The 18,410-nt window shown below is 43.3% G+C and overlaps 1 protein-coding gene across 3 annotated transcripts in view; it reads left to right on the forward strand.

The window, feature by feature from the left end:
- The window catches only part of LOC140463341 (zinc finger matrin-type protein 4), a 394,724-nt gene extending 385,944 nt beyond the window's left edge, over positions 1–8,780 (forward strand). For all 3 annotated transcript variants that reach the window (XM_072557164.1, XM_072557166.1, XM_072557165.1), the window contains one exon: positions 788–8,780. In XM_072557164.1, the coding sequence (XP_072413265.1) occupies positions 788–829 (42 nt within the window). In that variant the 3' untranslated portion in view covers positions 830–8,780. The remainder of the gene's footprint in view (positions 1–787) is intronic.
- Positions 8,781–18,410: the final 9,630 nt, after the last annotated feature.

Genomic DNA, 18,410 nt, shown 5'->3' on the forward strand with positions numbered 1-18,410 from the left:
CCAGACCCAATTCCCTCTGACTAATGCACCTAACACTACGGGCAATTTAGCACAGCCAATTCATCTGAGCTGCACATCTTTAGACTGTGGGAGGAAACCGGAGCACCCGGAGCAAACCCACGCAGACACAAGGAGAATGTGCAAACTCCACACAGACAGTTGCCTGAAGCTGAAATCAAATCCGGGTCCCTGGTGCTGTGAGGCAGCAGTGCTAACCACTGAGCCACCACTAATCTAGAAGGACAAGGGCAACAGAACATGAGATCACCACCACCTGCAAGTTCCCTTCCAAGTTGCACATGATCTTGAATTGAAATATATGGCTGTTCCTTCAATGTCGTTGGGTTAAGATCCTGGAATTCCCAGTCTAACAGCACTGTGGGTGTACCTCCCTAACATGTGTTCACCATCACCTTGTCCAGGGCCATTATGGATGGTAATAAATGCTGGCCATCTCAGTGCTGTTCACACCCTCACGAATGAATACAAATGTAAGTTGCAGCCCACCAAGCCCATCCATAATCAATTGCAACTCGGCAGATTTGACCTGAGAATAAAGGAAATGTTGGACAAGAAATGGCCTGAAGTCTTTTTAGTTCATCTTCAATAACCTGGCAGTCACATGATGATATCATAACAATCTACCACTGAGTTACTCAGCATTACTGATCAGGAATAAATCATGTCTGTATGATTCAAGTGTCACTGTTGGTCCAATGCATTTGTCAACTCCTTTCCTAACTCTCTCCCACCTCCATTGAAACATCTTCACATTTTTGTATTGCAGCCTCAGGCCACAGGAGTTGGGAGCTGTTCGTACTATCAGTAGGAACCCACTAAAATCGTCTTGGGCCAGAGACGATGAAGGAGAATCACGCTCTATGTCTCGATGACTCTAAAGCCCTGAAGAAACTTCTTCTCAAGGATGGAGATGATATAATGGGGGCGCTGTGCCCCAACTGCAGAGATTGGGGAAAATTAAGGGCAGGGGGACCTCAGGCTGAACACTGATTTATTGAGAACAAAACGAATCTTTAATCTACAATGTACAGGTCACAATAAATGCTTTTTTTATCATGGGGAAGGTGAAATTAGCATTTACCGTTCCACGTGAAAATTCAATCATTTATATCATGTTGCAGATGAACCCAGTAGTGATTGGTATTGAGTCTTTGTACAATAGAACTTCCATTATTAACCACAATATTAGGAAACTCCCTACTGAGTAACTTTAGAGTCATGTAGCACAGAAAGAAGCCAATTGGCCCATCATGATTATGTGTGCCCTTTGAACAAGTTACCCAGCAAGTCCCATTCCCCAGTCCCTCTCCTGTTCTTTTTTCACAGCCCTGCAGACATCTCCTTTACTAGTATTTATCCAATCCCTTTTCAACATTACTTTGAATTTGCTTCCATCACCATTTTCAGGTGGTGCATTCTAGATTATAACCACTTACTGCGTAAAAAAAATCTAATTTCCCTCACCCTCTGTATTCTTGCCAATTATATGAAATCTCTGGCTACTAGCCCTCCTCTGGTGGGTATTGTCAGCTTATTGAAGGATCCTACTCATTCGTGCAGTAATTATCTTGTCAAAAACGCAAAAAAACAGAAACAACTAATAGACGTCATACCATTTGGCTTCCCACTCAGGGTTCTGCCAAATTGGGAAGTGGATAATTGGAGCTTGGGTGATAATATTTCCATTGTAATTTCTCTCAGAGAATGGCATTCCCCCATTCTGGAATTGGTCTCCAGATCACCAGGCAATTATCACTGGAACAGTCAAGCTATATTTTTAATCATTTTCAGCACTGAAAGATGTTGGGTGAAAAGAAACGTTGGAGTAATTATTGCCCTCAGAGTGTCAGCTAATGAATTGGGGCCAGGAGGAATTCTGGCAAGTGTCAGATCCAACAGAACTGATTTTAACAGAGTCCCAACGAAGCACAGCTACAGCAAACCCCAGCTAAACAGGACTGAACTACAGCAGTGGCTCCTGGTAAAAGCAGAACTATTTCTCCAACAGAATGTGGCAACAGGAGGAGAGTTATGTAATCCAAATTGTACTTCCGTCGGTTACACCAGTGTATGATGAACAAGGGATTACCCAGTCATCTCCATTTCTGGCCAGGACCTGTGGTGTTGCTGTATGCAACCATTAAAATGACATTTCTCTGAGACTTGTCCAATATTTGAATCCACTTGAATCATTTTTAATGGGTGTCTCCACTCAATGTGGATGATAGTGTTTCCCAGTTCCTGATCAAGCCCCTGACCAACGGGAATATGAAAAATAGGAGCAGGAGTAGGCCATTCAGTCCCTCGTGCCGCCTTGCCATCCAACTGGTTTGTGGCTGGTCCACCTCACTGTCATTTTCCAGCATACCCCCATATCTCTTGGTATCTTCAACATCTGGAAGGCTTTCAATATCTGTCTTGGGCATATTTAATGACTAAGTCTCCAGCACCCTCTGGGAAGTGAAATTCCAAACATTCACCACCCTCTGAATGAAAAATGTCCTCCTCACTTCAGTCTTTAATGGCCTACCTCTTATTTTGAGACTGTGTTTCCTGGATGTAGACTCCCAGCAAGAGGGAAACATTGTCCTGGCAGAGATGATTCTTGGAAGAATTTTGTATACTCCAATGAGGGATCACTTCTCGTTCTTCTAAACTCGAGAGAGTAAAGACCTGGTCTCCTCAATCTCTCTGCAGAGGTTAACCCCAACATCTTGCACCTCACTCTGGTGCACCTTCATTGATGCACTTTCTCCATGGCAAGTGTCAACACTACACACAAGATCCCCAGGTGCAGTCTCACCCTTGGCTCTGTACAATTGCAAAAGGTCTTCAGTAATACTGTACTAAATCCTCTTCCAACGAAGGTCGATATACCATTTGCCTTCCTAATTCTTGCATGTTAGTTTTCAGTGACTCACAAAGAAGGACGCACATCACTTCTGGTCACTCACCATTTGAGAATTATTAATTTCTGTTTTCTTACCAAAAGAGATAACTTCATATCTTAGCACATTATATTTCATTGCTATGGTCTTGCGTATTCATTCAGTTTATCTAAATGTCCATAAAGCTGTTTTGTATCCTTCCCACAGCTTTCTTTCCTACCTAGTTTTGTGGAAATATGAGATTTGGCCCCCATATCCAAATTGTTGATATAGATTGTGAATACCTGGGACTCAATCACCAGTCCTTGTGTTACCCAACTAGCCACAGCTTGTCAACCCATTTATTTCTACTCTCTGTTCTCTGTCTGTTAACCAGTTCTCAAAATCTGCTAATATATTACCTCATATTGTTCTGTAATTTGGCTTAGTCCTTACTAATCTCCAGTGTTGGACATAAGCAAAAATTTGAAAATCCAAATACACCACATCCACTCGTTCTATTCTTCTAGTTCCATCTTCAAGTAAATCTAATAGTTTGTGAAAAATATTTTCCATTCATAAGTCAACATTAACTCTGCCAAATCATCATAGATAATAGAATCCCGACAGTGCATAAAGAGGCCATTTGTCCCATCAAGTTGTACCAACCCTCCTACAGGCATCCCAACCTATACCAAAACCCCCTACTCCATCCTTCTAATCCTGCATTTCCCATGGCTAATTCACCTAGCTTTCACATCTCAGGACACCATGGGACAATTTAGTGTGGCCAATCCACCTAAACTGCACAGCTTTGGACTGTGAGAGGAAACTAGAGCACTCGGAGGAAACCCACACAGACACGGGGAGAATGTGCAAACTCCACACAGTCACCTGAGGCAGGAATCAAACCAGATCCCTGGTGCTGTAAAGCAGCAGTGCTGACCAATGAGCCACTGTGCTGCCCTATAGGCAAACCTTACCATTATTGTCTGTGTGCAGTTATCACATCCTTTATAATAGATTTTGACATTTCCCTTACTACTGATATCAGGCTGACAAGTTTTCTCTCCTCTCCTTTCTTAAGTAATGGTGTTACATTTATCACCTTCCAATCTACAGGGGCAATTCCAAAACATATATAATTTTAAAAGCTGTCCACCAACACATCCATTATCTCTACAGCGGCCTCCTCTTTCAGCTCTCCCACATGTACATCATTAGGGCCAGGGCATTCATCCACTTTCTATCCCATTAATTTCTCCAGTACAACATTTTTGCTATTCTAATTTCCTTCAGTTCCTAATTTTTGCTAGCTCCTTGGTTCTCTTGGCTTTGATTGAGTGAATTTTATAGGGGCCTGAATTGCATGATCAATGGTGAGGTGTGGCAGAATCACATTAGGATTCTGGTGCGGCCTAGCTTCATTTTGGGAGCAACTCCCTGCATCTGCCAGCCAGAAAGGCGGGTTGTCTCCTAGACAGAGTTGCCAATTAAAGGAGATCGGTAGAAGCTCCGTCGTCCCAGAGGATTATTACACTGTTCTCTCACTAGAACAAGGCAGCTGGTGGTGATTTAACCTGAGGGCCGCTTTGCCTCAAGTCAGGGTCAGGAGAACCTTACGGTGACTTCAGCCGCTGTGGGAATTGAACCCACATTGTTGGCGTCACTCTGTCATGGCAAGCCAGCCATCCAGCCAACTGAGATATCCAACATCCCAGAAGGGACTGAAGCTTGTAAATTGACGTATTAATAACACAACTCAGACCCTAAATTGCCATTCGGACTGGAGGCCCGTGACTAGCAGTGTTCCACCGGGATCGGTGCTGGGTCCACTTTCGTTTGTCATTTATATAAATTATTTAGATGATAACATAGAAGGCAGGGTTGGTAAGTTTGCAGATGACATCAAAATTAATGACATAATGGACAAAGGATTACAAAGGGATCTTGATCAATTGAGTCAATGAGCTGAAGAGTGGCAGATGGAGTTTAATTTGGGTAAATGTGAGGTATTGCATTTTGGTAAAACAAACAAAGTGAGGATCTAAATTTCAAGCCCCAACCCTGGCATCGCTCCTTTTTGTGAGGATGGGATTAGGACAGAGTTCCCAGAGGCAGCTGGCTATTCTAATCACCTGATCTCTCCAATGAATTTCTTAGAGAGAATTGTAAGGGATAGGATTTATGAACATCTGGATAAGAATAATGTGATCAAGGATAGTCAGCATGGTTTTACGAAGGGCAGGTCGTGCCTCACAAACCTTATTGAATTCTTCGAGAAGGTGACTAAGGAGGTGGACGAGGGGAAAGCGGTAGATGTGGTGTATATGGATTTTAGTAAGGCGTTTGATAAGGTTCCCCATGGTAGGCTACTGCAAAAAATACGGAAGTATGGCATTGAGGGTGAGTTGGAGGTTTGGATTAGGAATTGGCTGGCTGGAAGAAGACAGAGGGTAGTAGTTGATGGTAAAGGTTCATCTTGGAGTGCCGTTACTAGCGGTGTTCCGCAAGGATCTGTTTTGGGACAATTGCTGTTTGTCATTTTTATAAATGACCTGGAGGAGGGGAAGGTTGGGTGAGCAAGTTTGCGGATGATACGAAAATTGGTGGAGTTGTTGACAGTGAGGAAGGGATATAGATAAGCTGCAGAGCTGGGCAGAAAGGTGGCAAATGGAGTTCAATGTAGCTAAGTGTGAGGTGATTCACTTTGGTAAGAGTAACAAAAAGATGGGGTACTGGGCTAATGGTCGGATACTTGGTAGTGCGGATGAGCAGAGGGACCTTGGTGTCCATGTACACAGATCTTTGAAAGTTGCCACCCAGGTAAATAGTGTGGTGAAGAAGGCAAATGGCGTACTGGCTTTTATTGGTAGAGTAATTGAGTTCCGGAGTCCTGAGGTCATGTTGCAGTTGTATAAGACTCTGTTGCGGCCGCATCTGGAGTATTGTGTGCAGTTTTGGTCGCCATACTATAGGAAGGATGTGGAGGCACTAGAATGGGTGCAGAGGAGGTTTACCAGGATGTTGCCTGGTATGGTAGGAAGATCGTACGAGGAAAGGCTGAGGCACTTGGGGCTGTTTTCATTGGAGAAAAGAAGGTTTAGGGGTGACTTGATAGAGGTGTACAAGATGATTAGGGGTTTAGATAGGGTTGACCGTGAGAATCTTTTTCCACGTATGGAGTCAGCTATTACGAGGGGGCATAGCTTTAAATTAAGGGGTGGGAGGTATAGGACAGATGTTAGGGGTAGACTCTTTACTCAGCAAGTCGTGAGTTCATGGAATGCCCTGCCAGTAGCAATGGTGGACTCTCCCTCTTTATGGGCATTTAAACGGGCATTGGATAGGCATATGGAGGATAGTGGGCTAGTGTAGGTTAGGTGGCCTTGGATCGGCGCAACATCGAGGGCCGAAGGGCCTGTACTGCGCTGTATTCTTCTATGTTCTATGTCCTATGTTCTATGAAATCAGATTTTTGGAGTCCATGGATTGTGGAACCTGGAGGCCCCGATCTTTGTTCCCAAGCCAGGTATGCAGAGATGGAAGAAATCCCGGCTCCATGAGCATAGGGACATCCACCTTTCCAGCTGGAGAGGGCGGGAGACAGAGTTTCTGAGATTCAGGCCAGATGACCCAGTAAAAACAGGGGATGGTGCTGGTTCCCGAGGTGAGCTGAGCAGAAAGCACTCTGTGCTGTGTTTAAGAATAAAGCCTCCCTCCAGCTCTGCTCCAGTAATTCCCCTCTCACTCCATGCCTCACTCACTCTGTCAATCAATGCCACTTATTACCCTGTGACCATCGCCGTGACCCAAACACCCTCAATGCCAACCTGTGCCCCAGTTTCCACCCACCGCCATGGCCCTCAATATCTCCATGACAACCTTTGGCCTTCTACCCATTTCCTATGCCTTATCAAATCTCTACGCCTCCACTCAATCCCATGATGAATTAGACCACTAATGCTAACTCATGCCAACTCTCACTACCCCACCTACAACTCTTTACCCTCAACATGCCAACTCACCTATTATCCAGCATAGACGTAACTTTATTTTCTGTCAGGATGCCTATTGAATTAGTTATTGATTGACGGTGCCAATATTGAAAGAAAATATGCTTTTCTTGATACTATAAAGCATTCGATACATTGAAATTCCTTCATGAATCCCTTATGAATTTCACTTAAATGCTCAAACTAAGCTGTTGGAGCTGTCCATCAAAATGTTCACTTGATATTGTGAAAATTGGGACCTCAGCGATGTAGCACAAATCCAATAATAGCTGACATCAACAGAAACACTGAAGTACCTAGCACTTTCTTTTTCAACACCAAACAGAGTTTTAGCTGTTCCTTGACAAGCTTTGGTAACTGTCCAAAAGAAAATGGGTGGAATGCTGGGTACATCAGCATTCAGAACAGACACTATCCCAAGGGTGGAGGGACAGAACTCTGGTGTGCGGAGTTTGAACCACATCATCAAAGGTTTTGACTTACCAGACTCCCCATCAGGGAGCCAGTCTGATTGACATGGTTTGATTCCCTATTGAACATGCAATCCTGCTCCTTATCGTGGAGATTGCAAGGTGAGTGGATGAGTGGTGCATAGCGTGGGATTTATCCTTTCATGGGATGTTGACATCACTGGCAGGGCCAACATTTGTTGTCCACTCCCAATTGCCTTGAACTGAGTGGCTTGCTTGGCCGTTTTAGAGACTAGTTAAGAGTCAATCACATCGCTGCGGATCTGGAGTCACATGTAGGCTATATCGGGTAAGGACAGCGGATTTCCTCCCCTGAAGAACATTAGACAGATTTTTCCAACAATCAGTGATAGTTTATGATCACCCATCACTGAAACTAGCTTTTAATTCTGGATTTATGAATTGAATTTGATTTGAATCCATGCTCCCAGAGCATTAGCCTGGGTCTCCAATTTGCATTAAAATGTGACATGACTACAAAATGATTGTCTTCCCTCATGAAATTTGGGGATGTGATCCTGGGGGCCATTTTGGCAGCGGCAGAAATAGACGATGCTATTGGCAGGCAGATCCAATAACGGGGAATAGAGTTCTGATCTTGGAGTGTCCCAATGCAGAGAGGGAACGAGGTTAGTTTGCAGGCACGAGTCACGTTCTTCCTGGCCCAGAGGCGGTGCTGAAAAATTGCCTACCTTTCCCCTGAGGATGTCCGTGCCTCCCTTGAGATGTGAGGGTAGGATTGAACCTAAAAGAGGGATCAAGTATGAGGCCCACAGCCTCATCATAGCATTGAAATGTCCAACTTCCTTCTCTGAACAGTTTGTCCACATTCCTTCTCTGTTTTGCTTTTGTTAAAACCCAAAAGCAGAAATCGGAAGTTCAAAACATCTTCACATTCCTCTGACCATAACTCATCCATTTTTGGGTGTTAAACTCCCTTCAAATACACACCTCTGCACTTGGAGATAGGAGACAAATCTCAGACACTGCAGTCAAAACAATTATGCCTCTCCAATTATCTCACAAAGCCAGCCTCCATATTTTCCAACAAATGTACACACAAAATGAAGCATTTAAGTCATTTTATGTAGTTCAAATATTCCAACATGGAAACTGAAATATATTGAAAAATATAATCACTTCCTTCCAGAGTCATATTTTTGTCAAATTGAATTTTTGTTTTGGTGGGGGAATGGTATGGGGTGAGGGGGTAGTTATCAAAATGTATTTTGTAAACTGTCATGATATTTTCCTTTTGAATAATGAATGATAAAAAAAAATTGCTGGAAGCATACAATCCCATTACAGCTGCATAAAATATCACAGTGGACTCATGAGAGTGCAGTTTGAAAACAAGCCTTCAATTGTGTACCTGTTTCATTTTCCATTACAAAGGTATTTAGATTACTTTCACAATAAAATATGTTCTGCTCTGAAACAAAATCAGAATTATTGATTTAATTTGGTCATATTTAATTCTGGATTAGTGGTGCTGGAAGAGCACAGCAGTTCAGGCAGCATCCAAGTAGCTTCGAAATCGACGGTTCGGGCAAAAGTCCGTTCCTGATGAAGGGCTTTTGCCCGAACCGTCGATTTCGAAGCTTCTTGGATGCTGCCTGAACTGCTGTGCTCTTCCAGCACCACTAATCCAGAATCTGGTTTCCAGCATCTGCAGTCATTGTTTTTACCTTGGTCATATTTAAGCCTCTTGAATATCTCTGTGTGTCTTCCTGAATTTCTGATCACATATGGAACATTGGCACTAGCTAATTCTGGGTTGATTCTATTTTAATTGAGTTCCTCACAACACTCAGCTCTCAGGGGTTTTAACAAGAATGGCGTGATGTTCCAGCGAGTTAGAGACAGGGTCAGGATTTCCGTCTGGATTTATTCCAAAATAGCCAATATTACAGCCATCTGTTTACTCAGGAAACACATTCAGTTTAAACAACTTGCTACACAGCAAACAGTCTACAGAGTCTATTAATAAAAAAACATGGCATGTGTCACAGCAAACAGAACTCATGAACAAAACTGCAGCAACATCTCCGAGTGAATACTGGATTATTTCTGTGTGGACGGGACAGTTACACAATACAAAAATATAGGTAAGATCAATGCCATTCATTTACAGATAATTGATGAGAGATTATCCAATCATTCATATTGTTTACAGTTCACTACAAGGACTGGGATATGGTCACATCTTGGTCAGTTTTGGAAAAGGAATGACTGGTTATAGGAGAAGTTATAAAGAAACAATTTCAGTATCAAAATGTTTTGCCTTCGATATTGGCAAATGTGAAAAATAATTTTAATGGCTCATAAAATATTGACCTTTATCTCAAGGGGACTGGAATACAAAGGAGAAACATGGTTACATAAAGTTCTGGATAGACTTCATTTTGATTTTGCACTGGACACTGCAACACATTGGCTAAAAGTATAGGAGATGAAGGATTGGTTTAATTGATGTGAATGAGATTATTATTGGAGTTCACATTGTACATAGAGAAAAACTACTTCCTCTAGTGGAGAGGTGCTGGATGAAAATTATGGCTTCAAACATAAAGCTAGACTGTTCCAGGGTGATATAATTGACGGACAATGGTGAGGGGATTTTGAACCTGTCTTGCCCCACAGGAGAAAATAACTGGAGGTCAATTGAAAACTTCAAAACATAGACTGCTAGACTTTTGTTGGTAAGAGTATCATGGGTTATAGAACCAAGCTGGGTAAACAGAGTGAAGGTATGATTACCCATGATATAATTGAATGCTGGAAGAGGCTTATGGTGCCGAATGGCCTTCTTGTGTTCTCAGGTTTCTAAGAAGGAAGATTCCAACATAATCGATAGTACAGTGGTTAGCAGTGCTGTCTCACAGCACCACGGACCTGTGTTCAATCCCACCTACACGTGTCTGTGTGGAATTTGGACATTCTCCCTGTGCCTATGTGGGTACCCTCCAGGTGCTCCAGTTTCGTCCCGCAATCCAAAGGTGTGCAGATTGGATGGACTGGCCATGCTAAATTATCCATAGTGTCCAGGGATGTGCAGGTTATGTGCATTAGCCACAGGAAATGCAGGTTTACAGGGATTGGGTAAGGCATTGGGTCTGGGTGGGATGCACATCGGAGGGCCAGTGTGGACTCAACGGGCTGAATGACATGATTCCACCCTGTACGGATTCTATCATTCTAATTAGTATAGACTAAAGCATAGAATTAGTATAGAATAAAACTGTGGCAGAACAAGTATCCACTGAGCCAAAAAACTTCATGTTCAAGTCCCATCCAGAATTTGATAGTCAAGGAGGGTGCATTCACAACACACTAAAACAGGTTGAGTGTTAATCTGAAAACCACACACTCATGGCAGGCAGTAAAACTGATGGAGATTCCTGGTCAGCCAAAGGAATTAAAATAACATTGAAGCCTCAGTAGATCCAGGCTACAAGATGTATGTTGCCATTCAGACTCCTTCAGAGAATTGCAATCCATTAACACCATCCAAGCATTGTCCACACTGACTTCACAGAAATGACTCAGTCTTGTTAATAATATTAAGAATTATAGAACAACAGGACCAAAATGGGTTAAGAGTATAGATCAATTGGATGGTGGTCAGGTTTGAGGGGCTGAATGACATCCTCATATTCTTATGATAATGGCTGCCCAGCAAGGACAAAGATAACGCTTCCCTCTAATGAGTATATGGCAAGAATGAACAGCATCCATTTTCATTACAAATGTATGCCAAGGTGTAAAATTACAGCTATCACTCATTCACATTAAACAATATGTTCCAAGTGCACAGCTTTGAGTGTTGCAAGCATACAGTGCAGAACAATTAACTTCATTAATTCAATTGCATGTTAAGGAGCCATTCAACGTGTTAGTGACAAGTACAGAATGAGGAATAATTAAAATGGTGCTTATTTAGGAAACAATGAGCTTTGTACTTTTTGATAATAAAATGACAGTTCCATCATGAGAGGCTTGTGTCTTATTAGGAAGATCAGATTACATCCTAAATGTGAGTTTTAAATTATTTTAATGTGGGTATCCTTGGTTTTACTCACGGTGCAGCAGTTAGTGCTCCTGCTGCTAAACCAGAAGGTCAAGTGATCAAGTCCCACTTCAGAGGTTAAGTGCAACCCTTTATACTGAATCTCCTAGCACAGTACTGAGAGAGTGCTGCACAGTCAGAGGTGCAGATGAGACGTTAGTTGATGACAGATGAATATCAAAGCTCCTCATTATTATACCATAGAATCCCTACAGTGTGGAAACAGGCCATTTGGCCCAACAAGTCCACACTGACCCTCTGAAGAGTAACCGACCCATGCCCATTCCCCTACCCTATTGCCATACATTTATCCATAACTAATGCTCCCAACCTACACATCCCTGAACACTACGGGCAATTTAGCATGGCCAATTCACCCGGCCTGCATATCTTTGGACTGTGGGAGGAAACCGGAGTACCTGGAGGAAATCCATGCAGAGACTGGGAGAATGTGCAAATTCCACACAGATAGTCATAGAGTCATAGACATATACAGCATGGAAACAGACCATTCGATCCAACCCTTCCATGCCAACCGGATATCCCAACCCAATCTAGTCCCACCTGCCAGCACCTGACCCATATCCCTCCAAACCCTTCCTATTCATATACCCATCATAATGCCTCTTAAATGTTGCAATTGTACCAGCCTCCACCACTTCCTCTGGCAGCTCATTCCGTACACGTACCCCCCTCTTGGTGAAAACGTTGCCCTTTAAGTCTCTTTTATACCTTTCACCTCTCACCCTAAACCTATGCCCTCTGGTTTTGGACTCCCCCACCCCAGGGAAAAGATTTTGTCTATTTACCCTATCCATGCCCCTCATAATTTTGTAAACCTCTATAAGGTCAGTCACCCAAGGCTAGAATTGAACCCGGGTCCCTAGCGCTGTGAGGCAGCAGTGCTAACCACTGAGCCACCATAGTTGGATGGAGAAAGGTAGAGTTCCACCCAGAGTTCTAGCCATAAGAAATAGGAACAAGAGTAGGTCATTCAGCTCCTCAAATCTGCTCTGCCATTCATTAGCCAGTACCTATCTCACAAGCCACTAGCCAATATCTATTTCTCATGAAACATCCTTATTAAAAAAATGCTGTTTAGGGGATGTCATTGTACCCAAATTGACTGCTATTATTGCAACATCAAAAGAACAACGATTAACCATTGGCTGAGATTGCAAGCTTTCTTCAAGATTTCTTGTCATTATTATATTTCAGTAATATAACATTGTTATTTTGATTCATTTTGATACTTTTATGGTTAAAAATGCAAAATCAAGGTGCACGTGACATGAATTGGGAATGTTTGGACGGATATGGGCCAAGCACAGACATGTGGGACTAGGTTAGTGTGGGTTAAAAATGTGTTGCTGGAAAAGCGCGGCAGGTCAGGCAGCATCCAAAGAGCAGGAGAATCGACGTTTCGGGCATGAGCCCTTCTTCAGGAATGAGGAAAGTGTGCCAAACAGGCTAAGATAAAAGGTAGGGAGGAGGGACTTGGGGGAACATGGTTGGCATGGACTGGTTGGCTGAAGGGTAGATTTCCGTGCTGTATGGTTGCATGACTCTATGACCTCCTGAAACTGCCAAAATACAATTGCCTGTTGAAATACAGATTTACCTCTGTTTTCCTCCCAAGGCCCCCGTTCCGCCTGATCCCACATTATTAAGGATTCTGGATTACTCTTCTGGAATTCTTCATTCTGCCAATGTAGGAATGGAAGGAGGCCACTTAGCCCTCCAAATTCACTCTGCTTATGATTCACATCATGGTTTATCTGTGCCTTGACTCCATCTGGCCATTACATCCTTTTATACAAATGTCCTGCTAAAATCTTTCAATCTTAGGCTTAATTGATCAATTATTACACAACACCAGGTTATAGTCTAACAGGTCTAATTGGAAGCACTAGTTTTCAGAGCGCCGGTCCTTCATCAGGGGGTTCTGGAGGACACAATTGTACAGCATCAGAATTTATAGCACAAGTTTACAGTGTGATGCAACTGAAATTAGACATTGAAGACCGTGTTAGGGAACTGGAGTGGGAGCTGGATGAACATGGGATTATTCAGGAGGCAGAGGCTGTGATAGATAAGAGTTACAGGGAAGTAGTTACTCCTAGGTACAAAGAAAGCTGGGTGACAGTTCGAAGGGGGAAAGAAACAGTGGAGGGATCCCCTGTGGTCGTTCCCCTGAAAAACATGTATACTGTTTGGATGACTTACTAGGGGCAAGCAGTGGGGCCCAGGTCTGTGGCACAGAGCCTGTTCCTGTTGCACAGAAGGGAAGGAGGGAAAGGAGGAGAGTGTTAGTCATTGGGGACTCAATAGTTAGAGGCTCAGATAGAAGGTTTGTTGGGAACAAACGAGACTCACGGTTGGTGTGTTGCTTCCCAGGTGCCAGGGTCCTTGATGGCTCGGATCATATCTTTGGGGTCCTGAAGGGAGAGGGTGACCAGCCTCAAGTTGTTGTCCATGTAGGTACCAATGACATAGGTAGAAAGAGGAATAGGGATGTAAGGCAGGATTTCAGTGAGCTAGGGTGGAAGCTGAGAGCTAGAACAAACAGAGTGATTATCTCTGGTTTGTTACCCGTGCCACGTGATAGCGAGGCAAGGAATAGGGAGAGATATCAGCTGAACTCATGGCTGGAAGGATGGTGCAGGAGGGATGGTTTCAGGTTCTTGGATAATTGGGGCTCAATCTAGGGAAGGTGGGACTTGTACAAACAGGACCAGAGGGGTACTAATATCCTGGGTGGGAAATTTGCTGGTGCTATTTGGGTGGGTTTAAACTAGCTCAGCAGGGGATGGGAACTGGAGGTGTAGCTGCAGTGTACAGGTGGATGAGAGTAGGAAGGACAGGGACAGGATTTCAGGGTCACAGGAATGTGCTGGCAGACAGCAAACTGGTTTGAAGTGTGTCTACTTCAACACCAGAAGTATCTGAAATAAGGTAGGTGAGCTTGCAGGATGGATAGGTATCTGGGACTTCGATGTTGTGGCCAATTCAGAGACATGAATAGAGCAGGGTGAGGAATGAATGTTGCAGGTTCCAGGGTTTAGATCATTCATTAAGAACAGGCAAGGTGGTAAAAGAGGTGGGGGGGGGGGTGGCCTTGTTAGTCAAGGATGGTATAACGGTGGCTGAGAGAACTTTTGACGAGGACTCGTCTAATGAGGTGGTGTGGGCTGAGGTTAGAAATAGGAGAGGAGAGGTCACACTGCTTGGAGTTTTTTATAGGCCTCCACAGAGTTCCAGGGAGGTGGAAAAGAGGATTAGCAAAATTATTCTGGGTAGGAGTGAAAGGAACAGGGTGGTCATTATGGGGGACTTTAACTTCCCCAACATGGAAATGCTATAACTCTAGTGCATCAGATGGATAAGTTTTTGTCCAATGTGTACAGGAGGGTTTCCTGACACAGTATGTCGAAGGGCCAACAGGAGGGGAGGCCACACTGGATCTGGTGCCTGGTAATTAACCAGGCCAGGTGTTTGATTTATTGATAGATGAGCACTTTGGCAAGAGTGAGAAGTTGAGTGTGGACCCTGTGGAGATCGAAGAAGTGCTAAATGAACATTTCTCATCGGTTTTCACTCAGGAAAAGGAGAATATTGTAGAGGAGAAGAATGAGGTACAAGATATTACACTAGAAAGGATCGAGGTTTGTTACGAACAGGTGTTATCAATTCTAGAAGTAGACAAGTCCCCTGGGCCGCATGGGATTTATCTAAGGATTCTCTGGGAAGCTAGGGAGGAGATAGCAGAGCCTTTGGCTTTGATAGTTGAGTCATCATTGTCTACAGGTTTAGTACCAGAGGACTGGAGGATTGCAAATGTGCCTTTGTTCAAGAAGGGCAGTAGAGATGACCCAGGTAATTATAGACCAGTGAGCCTTACTGCTGTTGTAGGAAAGGTTTTGGAAAGGATTATAAGAGATAAGATTTATAATCATCTAGCAAGCAACAATTTGATTTCAGATAGTCAACATGGTTTCGTCAAGGGCAGGTCATGTCTCACAAGTCTCATTGAGTTTTTTGAGAAGGTGACCAAGCATGTGGATGTGGGTAGGACAGTTGACGTGGTGTACAAGGACTTCAGTAAAGCCTTTGTTAAGGTTCCACATGGTAGGCTGTTGGAGAAAATGCAGAGGCATGGAATTGAGGGTGATTTAGCAGTTTGGATTAGAAACTGGCTTTCTGAAAGAAGGCAGCGAATGGTGGTTGATGGAAAATATTCAGCCTGGAATCTGGTTACTAGTGGTGTGCCACAAGGATCTGTTTTGGGACCACTGCTGTTTGTCATTTTTATAAATGACTTAGATGCAGGCATAGGTGGATGGATTAATACATTTGCAGGTGACACTAAATTCGGTGGAGTAGTGGACAGTTTGGAAGAATGTTACAGGTTGCAGGGGAACTTGGATAAACTGCAGAATTGGGCTGAGAGGTGGCAAATGGAGTTCAATGCAGCTAAATGTGAGGTGATGCACTTTGGGAAGAATAACAGGAAGGCGGAGTACTGGGTCAGTGGAAAGATTCTTGGTAGTGTGGATGTGCAGAGGGATCTTGGAGTCCATGTACATAGATCCCTGAAAGTTGCCACCCAGGTGGATAGTGCTGTTAAGAAGGCATACGGTGTGGTAGGTTTCATTCATAGAGGGATTTAGTTCCGGAGCCGCAATATCATGCTGCAACTATACAAAACGCTGGTGCGGCCACACTTGGAATATTGTATACAGTTCTGGTCCCTATATTTCAGGAAGGATGTGGAAGCATTGGAAAAGGTGCACAGGAGATTTACCAGGATGTTGCCTGCCCTGGAAGGAAGGTCTTATGAGGAAAAGCTGAAAGACTTGGATCTGTTCTCATTGGAAAGAAGAAGGCTAAGAGGGGATTTGATAGAGACATACAACATGATCAGAGGATTAGATAGGGTAGACAGTAAAAGTCTTTTTCCTGGGCTGATGACATCAGCTTGTATGAGAGGGCATAACTACAAATTGAGGGCTGATAGATTTAAGACAGATGTCAGAGGCAGGTTCTTTACGCAGAGAGTGGTAAGGGCATGGAATGCCCTACCTGCTAATGTAGTCAACTCAGCCACATTAGGGAGATTTAAACAATCCTTAGATAAGCACATGGATGATGATGGGATAATGTAGGGGGACGAGCTGAGAATAGTTCACAGATCAGCACAATGTTGAGGGCCGAAGGGCCTGTTCTGCGCTGTATTGTTCTATGTTCTATGTTCTATAAATTCCCCATACCTAATTCCCCATTTACAATAGACAACTCAATGTAAACATGTCACATTGAAATTCCAATTCTCCACCAGTGTGGTCATGGTCATTTATGGTCATGGAATCAGATTTATCAGTTTGTGACAGATATGTATTTGAGGTACTCTGATCCTCCTCAGAGTCTCATCCTGCTTCTGCATGCCAGGCATTTAAGAAAGAAGAATTTGGAACTCTGATTACCTCGGATGACCCGGTCATTGCACCATCTGTCACAATATGGAAAAATGCAGGAAAAATCTTTCCAAGGAGCAGATTCCAGATCATAATTCACTGTGTTAAGAAAATATTCTCCTCATCCCCTCTATTATCTGAAATTGGTGCTGTTTGGTTACTGGAAGAAACTGGTCCCTTCCTATCTACTCCATCTCAAAGTCTGATACACTGAAGCAAACTTAGAGGGTCATCTTGGACCAGGATTCATTGATGTGAATTCTCAGAATCCTCTCTGCTATTAAGGAGAATAGTCCTCATATTTGGCCTTGGAATTCTGTTGGAAAATCAGATCTAAAATCCAGATCCAATCCTGGATGCTTTAGATGCTTTAAAGAGAAGGAATCTCTCAGCAGAAGTCAAGCAAATAAAACATTAACAAGTCAGCAAATAATAGATTAATGGCTTGTAATAATTGCATTTCCTACCGTACTTTTCAACCAGGCTGTATTAATGCATGACAACAATCACAAAATAAATGGCAATTTGCTAAATTGTGCATGTAATTAACATTGGATTACTCTGTATTCATTTGTCTCAGTTAATAGTAGCATCTCACCTCAGGGTTAGAAGCTCATGAGCTCAAGTAATTCAACATATATTCGAGGTTGGTGCTTCCAGTGCAGGATTAAGAGGACATAGAAAATAAGAAAAGAGATAGGCCATTCAGCCCATCAATCCTCCTATGCCAATCAATATGATCATGGGTGATTGAACACTTCAACTCTTTTACTCACCCATCAGCATAACCCTGCATGCCATTAATAATCAGAAATCTATCAATCTCACCTTAAACATATTTGTATATTAAGCCTCCACACGCTTCTGGTAGAGAATTCCAAAGGTTCACAGCCTCTGAGTAAAAACTGCCTCTGGGTGGTCCTGTGGCTCAGTGGTTAACACTGCTGCCTTTCCATGCCAGGGGTTGGGTTCAAGTCCTGTCTTAGGCGGTTGTCTGTGTGAAGTTTGTATGTGCTCCTTGTGTCTGTGCAAGTTTCTGTTGGGTGTGCTGGTTTCTTCCCACAATGCACAATGTGCAGGCTCGGTGGATTGTCCATGTTAAATGTGGGCATCGGGTGGGATGCTCTCCAGAGGTTTGGTGCAGACTTCATGGGTTGAATGGCCTCTTTCCCCACTGTAGGGATTCTAAATCCACTTCTCCTCATCTCTGATCTACGTGGCACCCCCACCCATTTACCTTGTCTAACTCTTTGAGTATTTTGTGGGTTTCAAGGAGATTACCTCACATTCTTTGAAACTCTAGAGAATACAAGCCCAGTTTGCCCAATCTCCTCCCGTGGTATCCCACTAGTTATAGCCTGCCAATGGCAGAATGACCCATTTATTCCTCCTGTCTGACTCCTGTCTTTCAACCAATCAATAATCTATGACAGCACATTAGGCAAAAGTGAGGACTGCAAATGTTGGAAACCAGAGTCTAGGTTAGGGTGGTG

The sequence above is a fragment of the Chiloscyllium punctatum genome, chromosome 38, assembly GCF_047496795.1.
Source record: "Chiloscyllium punctatum isolate Juve2018m chromosome 38, sChiPun1.3, whole genome shotgun sequence".
NCBI classification, from domain to species: Eukaryota; Metazoa; Chordata; class Chondrichthyes; order Orectolobiformes; family Hemiscylliidae; genus Chiloscyllium; species Chiloscyllium punctatum.